Source organism: Hemicordylus capensis, chromosome 2 (genome assembly GCF_027244095.1).
Source record: "Hemicordylus capensis ecotype Gifberg chromosome 2, rHemCap1.1.pri, whole genome shotgun sequence".
Taxonomy (NCBI): domain Eukaryota; kingdom Metazoa; phylum Chordata; class Lepidosauria; order Squamata; family Cordylidae; genus Hemicordylus; species Hemicordylus capensis.
Window position 1 is genome coordinate 353,312,603 of NC_069658.1, and position 12,848 is coordinate 353,325,450.

Sequence of the window (12,848 nt, forward strand, 5' to 3'; positions counted from 1 at the left end):
ACTCTCCTTTGCACAACATATGGCACGAGAAACAAGGAAAGCCACATGAGAAGCAGGCATGCCGAAACTGTAGGTTCAACAGAGCTACTGAAGTGTACAAACATGTTTTACATGAGACATGTTGAGAACTGGCCTCAATTCTGCACCACAGCTTCAAAAGGCATGTCAGGTTCTGCTTCCAGAATATCTCCACTGTTTTATGCTTACTCCACACACAATGAAATGGTGCTGTAGAAAAAGAAAGAGGTCTCCAGCCAAGTAGAAAAATAAAAACATTCCTTCTGTGGCAGTGCAAAGGAAATTCTTCCAAGGGATGTGCCCTACAATTCAGGACATCCTGACTCACTGGTTCAGTTTGGCAATCAACTGTTCATGACATCTAAAAGGGGAAGCAGCAGCAAGACAGGATTTAGCCCAAGCAAAACAGGATACAAGTGATAATATACGTCATTACCTGAGCATTTAGAAAAGCTTTAGGTTTATACTAAAGACAAGTCAAAATTCAATTCAATATATTATGTTGGACACTTTTATTTGAAAGTGTCTAACTATTTATCAAGATAATGTATTCAGATACATTGCACTCAATAAGGAAATGGGAAATTTAGAAGTGGTTTAATCATATGTGCCAGGGAGGGGAAATGCTAGCGAAAATAACCCCTTGTTGCACCTGAAACATTTAAGCATGGAAGTTACTGGAAGCACGAAAGAAAGAAAAAACCTCTGCTTCAAAATACCAGTTATTTCTGGAAACAAGAAGCAGATGTTTTCCTCTGTTTGGCTCAGCTGTGCAACAGCACAACAGATCCTTTGTTATACTGTCAGCAAGAATTTTATTACAGCCTTTTTTACAGTGTCCATCACTAGGGAATCTGGGTGAATGGTACACAATTGTGCATTAAAGGGGAATTATAATAATGGCATAAGCAGAATAAAAGCTACAGCTTGAACTACTCCATGACTATTCTTCTACTACAATCTAAAAAACAGAAAGAAAAAAGCATTTAATCCTTCAAAGAAGAAAGCGTAATCCAACAGAGATATTTTAACAGAACACAACAATAATTAGAGGAAGCATTTCAAAAACCAGGATACTACTATATTCCAAGCTTTGCTTTTATGCAATACCAGCCATCACCCTTAACTGATTGTGCCCCAAAATAAAAGAAGTCTACATATGCAATCCCTCCGTCTATATTCTCTTTAAAAGCAGCAACTAGTAAAAAAAAAATCAATCAAGTTGGTTTCTTCTTCAAATGCAAAATAAGACTACTACATTCTGTTAGCTTACCAGATCTTTTCAAGAAATTTTAAAAAACCCAATTCCACAGCATTGAAGAAAAGAGTGCCCACTGGGAAGAAAAGGATGGGTTATCAAGACACTTCTGCCCTACTATACCCTCAAGAAACATTAGCCATTGTAGGGAAAAGCCTCTAAAGTTCGCACTATATCCGCATACATTAATTAACTAACACTCTTAGTCTTAGTTTAATTTTCATCATAGCAGACCCCAATACCAACCTATGTACTACTTTTAAAATATGCTTTACTTCAATTAAGTATTATAAAGCTTGCAAACAAGCGTGAAGGGGATGCTATGACAAAAATTAATGAAAATAATTGCAATAGAGGCCAAGTTTGTGTAGGACTCAAGGCTGTGGCTTTTCCTCAAATCAATAAGTAGATGATCACATATACTGACTTTTATTTAAATAATGTATCACTTTTCAACAAGAAGTTAAAAGGGCTCCCAAACATTTTAGCACACACCCCTCTGTTATAGCCACTGAAAAGCACATTATTCTGGAAACAACAACAGGAACAGTTGCTCTCTCCCTGCTATGTAAGAGGACCATGACTTGTAAGGGATCTTTGTACAGTTTGTTCCATGAGTGGGGGAGGGCTCTCCTCTGAAGCTAGGCTTTAGTCTATCCTGCCCTGCACACTGTAGAAAAGGTACCAAAAAGGAGGCTACAGAATTTAAGGTCTCTTCCTGACCCCACTGTTCCTACTTCTCTTGCAAACACTGTATTAATGTTTTGCACAATACAATACTGACAATTCTATCAACTGTGCACCACTTCAATAAGCTGAGATAAAGTAAACATAGCGCAGAAGTTCTCCACCCTTAGACTTGCTTTCTAATTACCAATACACACAGATGCAAGTGAAATTTCAAATAATCTCAGCCAATGCACATTATAAATTAGATTTCACAAGATTTTGCAAAACTGTCCTCAGGTTACAAACCAGGACTTTTAGACAGCAATGATTTGCTGAGATTATGGTAGGAATCACTTCAGTAATTTATTAACTGGGTTACCATTAGGTACATAGGAAGCTGCCTTATACTGAATCAGAGCATTGGTCCATCTAGCAAAATAATGACTGCCAGCAGGGCTTCAGACAGGAGTCTTTGCCAGGCCTACCTGCAGATGCCAGAACTTAACCTGGGACCCTCTGCATGCAAAGCAGATGCTCTACCACAGAGCAGTTCAAAAGCCAGTCCAGTGTTCTGTTCATAGCTAAATATTGTTCTGGAGATAATTTAAACATGCATACATGAAATATGCTATCTGTTTAAACAAGAGAAGATTACGTATGAGGTTTGCATCTTACACAATTAAACAATGGAAGGCTTCCAGGAGAACAACTTGGTCTTAGAGAATTTGTAAGAGAGTCCGTGCCACCAAGATTTTAAAACTCAATTTTTAAGTTCAGTATATTAAACCCCCAGAGTAGACTAAATAATCATAGCAGCTTCTGGCCTAGGTTGAAGCAAGATGAACTTACGAATACCAATAGGGAGGTATTTCATCTATCAGGAACAAAAACAATCTCAATTTGGAGAAAGACATGTGAAATGTGATGTGCAAATAAGTCTTGTCCACCAGTCATCTTCACTATTTTTCAAGCAGGAGCCACTTTGGAAACAAGCTTTCAGTGTGAGCACCATTGCACACCACCTTAACCTCTGTGCAGTGCTGTGTTTCATTCAGTGTTAGCGAGACACCTTAAGAGAAACAGAGCCCTGTTGAGCCCCAGCACCATCTTGGAAGGTGCACACTAACACTCAGAAGTGTAGTCTTTCGCAGCACTTTCCCTGTAGAGTTAGGGGAAGAACTACACTTCCGAGCACTCCCTCTGAACCTTCCAAGATGGTGTTGGGGGCTTGAGAAACACCATGTTTCTCATTCTCAACATGAGGGAACATTCTCTTAAGGGGGCCTCACCAGCACTGAAAAATGGAATGGCCGCCTCCGCACTGTGATTCCTGCTACTGACTCCCAAGCCTTGCAATGAAGAACATAGACATATTAAATAATTCTACCTCTGAAAGTCCTAGTCGGGGCATGACAGTTAAATTTCTAGGTTCCATGACTCCCTGGCATCTGGAATTTGTCAAGTCCTGTGTTAGAGCTGTTATCAATTCATATAACTAGAACACAATTATTCAAGAACCTAAAAAGTTAAACTTTTGCTTCAAATGCCTTGTCATGTCCTATTTTTAAAAACCAATTCATACTTTGAATCCTTCAAACTGAGACATGGGGGCGGGAGGGGGGGTAGATTCCAGAAGTATACTGTTGTCAAGACCCGACAATGACCACTCGGATACCACAGCTTGGTCATCCAATGATAAGCAATGGACGGGGAACCTGTGGAGTTCATTCCAGCTTCTGCAGAAACCACAGTTCCACACCCTGCTGGACCCCAGGAAGCAACTGACAACATCCACCTCAAACAGTGTTCCCTCTCACAGGAATTCCTAGATGTTGTTGACAACTCCCAGAATCCCCAGCCAAAGGCCACTAAAGCTGGGGTTGCTGGGAGTTGTAGTGAACAAGACCTGGGAATCCCTGTTAGAGGGAACAGTGATCCCAAGGATCCCTAGAACTTCCAGGAGGGGGGCTACCACCAGACCCGATACAGGAGACGTCTGAGAGCCAGAGCCAGGCTCAGGTCCCACCCCAGGGAGCCCTGTCAGGCATGTGGTGGCCAGCTCCACAGAACCCACAGGAACTGAAGCCCCCTACATCCAGCCCCGAGGGCCTTCCCCAAGTTCACCATCCCGCAGAGCCAACAGAGGCCCTGCAGAAACAACAATGAAGTGCCCAACTTGCTACCAGGAGACTATAGCAATAGGGCAACTAGTGAATAAGAACAAACAGCAAGGGAAGGATTACTCAGGAGCAGGGCTGAGTTTGTTGCAACAGGAGGGAAAGGGCATTGCCCTTCCCAGACTTTACAAACCATTTCCTGAGAATCAGCCAGTGCTGGAAACCGCTCACACTCTGCCTGGTCAAGCTGCCTAGCCGATAGCTAGCGTTGCCTTTCTTGGAAACCCTGCAGGGCTACAGCAGGATTTACTCTTAGTCTGAACCTTGCCTGAACTTTTCACCTCTGACCAGCCTAGCACCACAACTTCAGTTCTGCCATCCAGTTTGTGCCGTGGGTCACCGGGTGAGTCGCTACACACCTGCCAACCCCGGTGTCCAACAACTGTATTCATTCTTTACAAAGACCATGTGTTACCAGGAGTAAAGAGGCAATGCTTCAATGAATGCATTGCAACAACAGACACAATGACAAGCACGAGCAATAACCAACTGACAATTGCAACTGCAAACAGGAGGAATCTAATCAAGCAGCAATGATACATTACAAAGTCAAGATTTACCAGGCATGTATGTAAAAGAGTGCTCATCATCCCTGGTCAGGACAGCATTAGCTGGCACAGTCAACAATGAACCTTGGAGCATCACCTTACCACCTATAGTTCTGAAAAGGGCAAACAGCTGAAAGACAATGAGCTCAAAGTGGAGTTAACCTGACTCCAGGCGTTTTCTTAATGGTATTCAAGCCTTCACTGCTCTAAATTAGGACTAGGAAGTTAACAGGTAGATAAGTGAATTCTGGTGGGTGGGGGATGACAGGGAACAACAGAAAAGCAAAGGAGAAAGGAGTGAGTTTATAGCATTCTCCACCTTCTGTGGATCAAAAATGGGAGAGGAAGAAAATCATGCCAAGTATAGTCCTCTAGGAGGATGCTCCTAACAGCAGGCAACTTGATCATTAGAAACAGAGGATTGACTTGTGATAGATGTGTAGACCTCATGATGTTCCTTTCATACTTGGCTTGTAAGAGAAATTTGCAGATTCACGTCATCTAGACAGGCTGGTAACTGGAGAGGAGTCAGTGGTCACTGTGCATGTCAGCACAATTACAATGGGAAATATAGTCAGGGTTGCTAGGTAGGAGATTGATTACCAGAACCTACAAGGTAGTGTTTTCTGGGTCAGCTAGACAGATGGAGCTGAGGGGTCTCAGTGTGTGCTGTCAAGACTAGGCAACACTTTCACTTGGCAACATTTTGGTTAAATGCAGCCTGTATTATAGAGATGGGCTCTACTTGAACTGAGCTGGATACCCCCAGTATCCAGATCTCAGAACAACTTTTAAACTGACCCTGAACAGAAGCCAAATATCATCCAATTCACACAAAAATCATCCCTAAGGGAGTGTGCAAAGGAAGAGTGTAAGTGCTCTAGATCATCCAGAAGAGAATAGGCGAGAATTTGAAAATATACAATAGGATAGGACAACCATCATCAGATCCATCTGGAAAGAGACCCAACGTATACATGTTCATAGGCAAATACCAGAAGCCTCTGAAGCAAGATGGGGAAGCTGACATACTTGGTTGCAGATGAAAACAGAGATATAGCGGGCATAGCAGAAACAGTGGAATGGAAAGTGGGATTTGGTTATTCCTCGATAATAAGCTGTACAGAAAGGACACAGAGAAACGCATTGCAAGTGGTGTCACTCTGCATCTCAAAAAGGATATAGATCGGGGGGGGGGGGGAGACTAGAAAACCTAGGAGGACCAGACTCCTCTGCAGAAGCACTGTGAGCAGATATACAAGCTCTACCCTTAAAATACATTTATTATGGGGCGCTTATTAAACACAATTTATAACTACAGCCCTCCAGCTCAAAATGCAGAGGACGACCTTGATTTAGGAAAAAAATCGAGGTGGCTTCTAAGCGTTGTAGAAATGGACAACTTGAATCATACTCACACAGACTGGGTAAGTTTGTGATCAGGTCATGAAAAATAGACCAAATTTCTAGATACTCTAGAGCAGGGATTCTCAACATTGGGTCCCCAGATGTTACTGGACTTCAACTCCCATAATCCCCAAAGGCCACTGGGGCTGGGGATTATGGGAGTTGAAGTCCACTAACATCTGGGGACCCAACGTTGAGAATCCCTGCTCTAGAGGACTTTGGGGGGGGGGAGCCAGTGGTAGATTATCTGCTTTGCATGCACAAGGACCCAAGTTCAATCCCTAGCATCTCCAGGAAGGGTTGGGAAAGACTTTTGCCTGGACCCATGGAGAACCATTGTCCAAGTAGATAATACTGAGCTAGAAGGACCAATGATCTGACTCAGTATGAAGTAGCATCCTATGGCCCTACAAAGAACAATTGGTCATGGAACCAGTCAGAGGGGAAAGTGTTTTTACCCCTCTCAACAACAAATATTTATATGCTGCTTTTCAACAAAAGTTCCCAAAGTGTTTTACATAGAGAAATAAAAATAAATAAGATGGATCCCTGTCTCCAAAGGGATCACAATCTAAAAAGAAAAAGAAGACAGACACCAGCAACAGCCACTGTAGGGATGCTGTGCTGGGGCTGGATAGGGCCAATTGCTCTCCCCCTGCTCAATAAAGAGGATCACCACTTTAAAGAAGTGCCTCTTTGCTCAGTTTGCAGCAGAAAATACAATACAAAAACCAGGGGTCATCCAATGAAACTGTCGGGTAGGAAATTTAAGTCAGGCAAACAGAAGTAATTCACAAAGTCCATCGTCAGCTTATGGAATTCATTGCCACTAGTCTAGATGGCTTTAAAAAGGGATTAGACAAACTCACAGAGGACCAGTCTATCAGTGGCCACTAGTTATGAACACTATATGCCAGGGATGGGGAACCTTGGCACTCCTGCAGATGTTGGCCTACAATTCCCATAATCCCTAGCTATTGGCCTCTGTGGCTGGGGATTATGGGAGTTGTAGTCCAAAAACAGCTGGAGTGCCAAGGTTCCCCATCCCTGCTTATGCTACCTATGTGTCTCTGAATACCAGTTGCAAGGAAGCAATAAAATAAAAGAACAGCAGAAAGAATGTGTCTTCACATGTAAGGGGGGATATCTTACACGTGAGCACTGTAAGATATTCCCCTAAGGGGATGGAGGTTTCCTGGGAAGAGCTCTTTCCCTCTGGGAAGAGCAAGAGGTTTCAAGTTCCCTCTCTGGCTTCTCCAAGGTAGGTCTGAGAGAGATTCCTGCCTGAAGAACCTTGAAGAAGCTGCTGACAATCTGTGTAGACAATACCCAACTAGACAAACCAAGGGTTTGACTCAGTATGCAGCAGCTTCCTATGTTCCTGCTCCCAGATGCAACTTGTTGGCCACTGTGTGAAACAGGATACTGAACTAGATATGCTTTTGGCACAATTCAGCTGGGCTTGTATGTCAAAATATTTAACAGTGCATGTATGTAAAAATATTCGAATTACCTGTAACCTTTAAGGTCCCTGCACCACCACCACCTCATGGTAAGCAGAAAGAAAGAAAGAAAGAAATTCATACCCCACAGGATATATGCATGAAAATACAGTAATCGCTACAGTAATACCTGTAAAGGTACAGTTTGCATGAACCACTCCACCCTATGCAACTAGGGGAAGGCACCCCAATGTTCCAGGAGCCAGCAGGGGAAGGACATATGCACTCACAGCCTTAGTAGGCCATTCAGTGAAGCACTGTATTGCCCAAACAGGCCCAATGGCAACAAAAATTTTCATTTATTACAATTTGCAAAAATTAAAGGAACAGCTTGCAATTCCATCTCTATGCTAGGTATAATTATAATTAAGTTTTATACCAAACATTACCACTTTATAATTTGTTTTCCCAAACCTAAGCTCAATTTAAAGCATTTGAAATGTTGGTTTCCCCCAAAATTTCAATTTTTCAGAATACAGTACCACATTATAAACACCTCCAAAACATTTTACATCTCTATTAACAGCACATTTTCAATTTAAGAAGTGGATGTTGTACTGTGCACGCTAGAATGAATAAATTGCATATGGATGAGCCAGTTTCTAAAACCTGCTGTGCCATCACCTGTCTACTTAAGATATAGCATAACAGCAAGCAAAACATGAGGAAACTTGACATATTACACCAAAATTGCCGACAGAGATGCATATTTGGAATAGAGTATTGTAGTACTCTTATATGTAGTTTCATATAAATGAACCCATAAATGGAAATAAATTGCATATTCTAAGCCCAGCAACAGCCTCATCATTTGCCCTTGTGACACATTAGTTACATCTGCCTCCACTGAGAACAAGAGATGGCCAAAGAAACATTGAGCCAACTGCATACAGCAAGTTACAGTGGTTGCAGACTAGCAGAGTTCATTCAAAGAACCAACAGCATTTCTCCAAAGTTTCTATTACCAGTTGGGAATAGTGTCACCACAGATGCACAGGCTTGTAGGCAAACACTACTAGTCACTCAACCAAACTGAAGGATTATATTGGCCTCAGCTCAGGAGCAGATAAAAGACAATACGTAGTCAGCATCGGTTTTCTCTCTTTCAGGTTTTAGCTTCTGATTTGATATTCACCATCAACAGTATTCATTTGCATTCGTTACAAGAAAGCTCTACAAGAGACAAATTATCTGAGACACTACTATTCAAATAAGTTCAAGTAGAGAACATTTTTATTTTCACAGAAAGTTGGTGAACCCATTGTCATTATTGCTAAGCTGAAGTGAATTTGAAGGGAAGCTGCAGAAGGAACTTTACTTTGGTATTAACAGCCATTGTCAGTACATGGCTTGCTTTCTTTGTTTAAAAAAAAAAGCAAGTGGATTATTAAGGCTGAAACTGCTCTCAAATCAATGAAGACTATGGAGAGAAAAGAGCTGAAGAATGGTTAATCTTGAATTTTGAGTTCCACCCATTACTTAAATGCATAAAATAATCATTCTGCACCACAATGACTGGCTAGCGGCTAACCCATCTTTCAACATAGTCTCCTGTTCAAGTTGACTTCAGCATCATCCCTCTCCAAAAATGAAGAAGTATCTATGTGCTGGCACCTGAAACACAGGAGCTTCTCTGCTCTAAACTGCCCTTTTGCAAAGTGTGATAGCTTCAACACACAGAATGACTGCCTAACAATTCCCAGAAAAGTTGCCACGTTAGGGTCCCAAGATTGATTGAAGGATCTCACACAATGCTTTATCCAAGTTACGAATACTCAAACAATTCAAGGAAATAGGAAATATAAGATGTTTTGTCAAATCTCTTCTGTAAGAAGAGGGGAAATAGTAAGAAGTTAACACAAGATCATGCAGAGTTATCAACCATGGCTATTTTTAAAATGTCTATTTCAACATAATTTCTAAAAGCATGCTATTCCAAGATTCTTTGCTAACCAAAGTATTATAGAACAGATGCTTCCTTGTTTCATACTCTGTCAACTTTAACATGGCTATCTTCTGTACAGCTCCCCCTCTCTCTCTACCACAGTAATCACAGCGTAAAAAAGCAATACGATTCAAGAGACTCTATTCAGAACTTTCAAGAACAAAAACATTCTCAGGCAGAGAACAGTGTACAAAACCTGTTAACAATAGCCTTATATTATTTACACTAATTCCAAAGTATTGCTAGTTACTGGCACCTTTAACTCTAACCACTGTTTTAAGAGAGTTAAGGTACAATCCTCATTTGGGAGCATGCCCCATTGGATTCAGTGAGTCTTACTTCCAAGTAAACATGCTCAGGGTTAGTCTGTTTAACACAAGTACAAAGTTTGCAAGTCTATTTTATATTGGGATACTAAATATTTTAAAGTAGGAGCATCCTTTGTTCAAATAGTTCTGCCACAACTATCCTTCAGATGTAAAATAAGCATCATTCAACTTTTAATAACACACATCTGCCCATATACATTATGATATTCTCTCTCTGGATGTAGGAGATTTTGATATTAAGTGTCTTACGTCTGGAATATTCACTGGAGGCCACTGAACTTGAAAGGTCTTCATTTTTAAAGAAGGGACCACACTCTTTACGATTCAGTTGTGCTGAATTAGTATGGATGATTCACACAGAACTATTTTCTACACAAATAGCATTTATAGGTTGGAAAAAGTGTGCACACTATCACATGGCAGGAGTGCACGTGTAGAGACGTATTTCAGCCCATACACGCAAGAGTCACGATCCTGCCATCAACACGGTTTTCAGCAGCGTATGCACCAAGCAAAACAGACGTGTGCTTTGTCATGCTCAATACTGTATTCACAAATTCCATGCATGGAAATAATCTACAGAAAAGTAACAACAATGTAAAAAGAGTCTTTGCACGAACCACGATTATTTAAGCAAAGAAACAGCAAATAACTTTATAAGTTTAGATACCTCTTGAGTTCTTTCTGATGGTTTTTTCCGCAATGCTTGTTTAATCCTGGGATCCACAAGAGATGTCATCCTATTGCTCTTGTTCTCCAGTTACAGAGTTCCTCCGAGATAGTTACTTCATGGGCCGCAAGAGTCTATTGTAGTTCACAGTAAGTTTGGTTTCAGCTTGTGGATTCCTTTAAGACCAGCCAAACCCGAATTACGATGCCGATCCGAAGATCTTCTTCCCCCTTTACTCTCTTTTAATTGTTTTCCGGCAACCCCAAACAACTGGCAACCCGACAAAAGGAACGGTTTTACGAAAAGCTCACTCCTTGGGTACATTTTCTCTCTTCTTAGCCCGTTCCGCGAGCTTCATCTCGCTTAAAATTACGAAACTTTACCCCGCGCTACAGCACAGCCCCATCCGGTCTTCCAGGCCGCCAGTCGCCGCCCGCTCTGCCCCGCTTTGCTCCTCCTCGCCCCCCCCCCCGCTCTCTCGCTCACTCCTCACTCGCGCACACACGGGGTTCGCGTAATTCCTGCGTCTTCTTCCCGCGCTGTCGTGATGACGCGAGGAGCAGAGAAAAGGGAGAACGAAAAGCATCAGCTCAAAGCCCGGATGTCTCGCGGCTTTGAGAACGAGTCTGCAGCAGCCACGTGCACATAACTATTTATAACTGGGGCGGGGCGGGCAATTTATTTATGTGTGGCTGGGGGAAGCGTTGTTTGATCTCGCAATTCTGCTCTTCTTTTGCATTAGGTACGCGGAGTTCATAGAAGAGACGATAAGGTCTTCAGCTCTCCAACTTTATTTATTTGTTTATTTTGCGGATGGGTTATAAAAAGCATTTCATCTGAGGATAATACTGGGTGCTTGTGGACTTCCTTAGACTTTCGTTTACCTGCAAAAAGCAGCTCATCCAAGTGGGGAGCTGGGATCTCTAGGACTTGCGTGTGCTTACCCCCCCCCCCCGCACACACACACAAACACACCCTTTGCGGGGGGGGGTGACCAAGGGTACTGTGGGTGGACCATTACCTTCGAACCTGTTTGGAGGGCTGCAAATTTGGCTGTGCGGTCCTGTATGTGGACCTTCTGCACCTACTTTGGGCTACAAAAATCGATGTTTCCAAGAAAATTCGAGGGTGGGGCAAGTGTGCTATGAGCTTTTTGCTTTTCTGTGGGGACTGCAAAATCGCTTCATTAAAAGGGTATCATTGTACCCACACACACACTCTTACAAAAAGCAGTTAAAGAAAGCAATTTGATGTAAATCTCTAATCTCTCTTTGGTGGGGCTACAAAAGCAGTTCATAAAAGAAAGCAAAAGGGTTCTGTAATCTCTAATCTTTATACTTTTTTTGCTACCTTTAGAGAGCTAGTTATATATTGCTGTTCTGTTTCTGGCAGATCACAAAACAGGCCACCCAGAAGCTCTGGTGGAGGGGGGGGGATCCTTTCAATTCTCCCCATTCTTTTTAAAATTAATAGCATTATTTTCATCATGAGAGTTGGCTGTTGAAGGTTTATTTTCTCCTGATATATGCTTGGAGACATTACATATGTCAATTAAAATGCCCACTGCTTGGGGATTATTGGCAAATTTTATAATCCTTGTATGTCCTCAGTTACTCCTAAAATATATGTAGGGGGCACACATCCTTAAAATTCCTATCCACTTACATTACCATTTTATGATAGCTATCATTGAAGTATAGAGTATCCTCCTTGCATTATTGCTCAATTTAAAAGTTACCATGGCCTGTTTTAGTTACATACAGGTGGAACTCATTATTCTTGGGGTTCTGTTCTAGCCTATGATTGCAGATAATGAAACTGTGGATAATGAGACCTTGAGTTTATAGGAATGGGGGTAGAGGTTAGGTTCTGGAGCAGTGTTGCACACAAGTTGTTTCAGTGTCTGCTCAGCTAATTTTAGATCCCGCTCAGGTTGAATCAGGAAGGCCCCATTCTGAATGCACATGTTAGCCCCTGCTAACTGAGCAAAGAGACTCTTTTTAAAGTAGTGATTCTCTTATATTTAGCAGGGGGAGAGCAACTGGTCCTATCCAGCCCTGGAACAGCATCCCTCCAGTGGCTGTTTCTGCTGTCCTTAAGTTTCTTTTTAGATTGTTAGCCCTTTGGGGGCAGGGGACTATCTCTTTAATGTATTTATTTTTCTGTGTAAACTGCTTTGAGAACTTTGGCTGAAGAGTGGTATATAAATATTTGTTGTTATTGTAGTAGAAGTGCATACTGCCTTGATACTGCTGCCTGGAACAAAACTCATTCCACACACAGATGAAAAATTAGAGAGAACACTTCCAGAGTCCTGGAAAATGA

General features: G+C 41.9%; 1 protein-coding gene across 10 annotated transcripts in view; it reads right to left on the bottom strand.

Moving 5' to 3' along the window:
• Positions 1–11,134, bottom strand: part of RAPGEF6 (Rap guanine nucleotide exchange factor 6) — a 244,713-nt gene extending 233,579 nt beyond the window's left edge. For 9 of the 10 annotated variants that reach the window (XM_053300758.1, XM_053300756.1, XM_053300752.1 and 6 more), the window contains exon 1: positions 10,524–11,134. In XM_053300758.1, the coding sequence (XP_053156733.1) occupies positions 10,524–10,592 (69 nt within the window). In that variant the 5' untranslated portion in view covers positions 10,593–11,134. Of the gene's footprint in view, positions 1–7,590; positions 7,624–10,523 lie in introns of all 10 variants that reach the window. The other variant, XM_053300757.1, reaches the window with a different exon arrangement.
• Between the last annotated feature and the right edge of the window lie 1,714 nt (positions 11,135–12,848).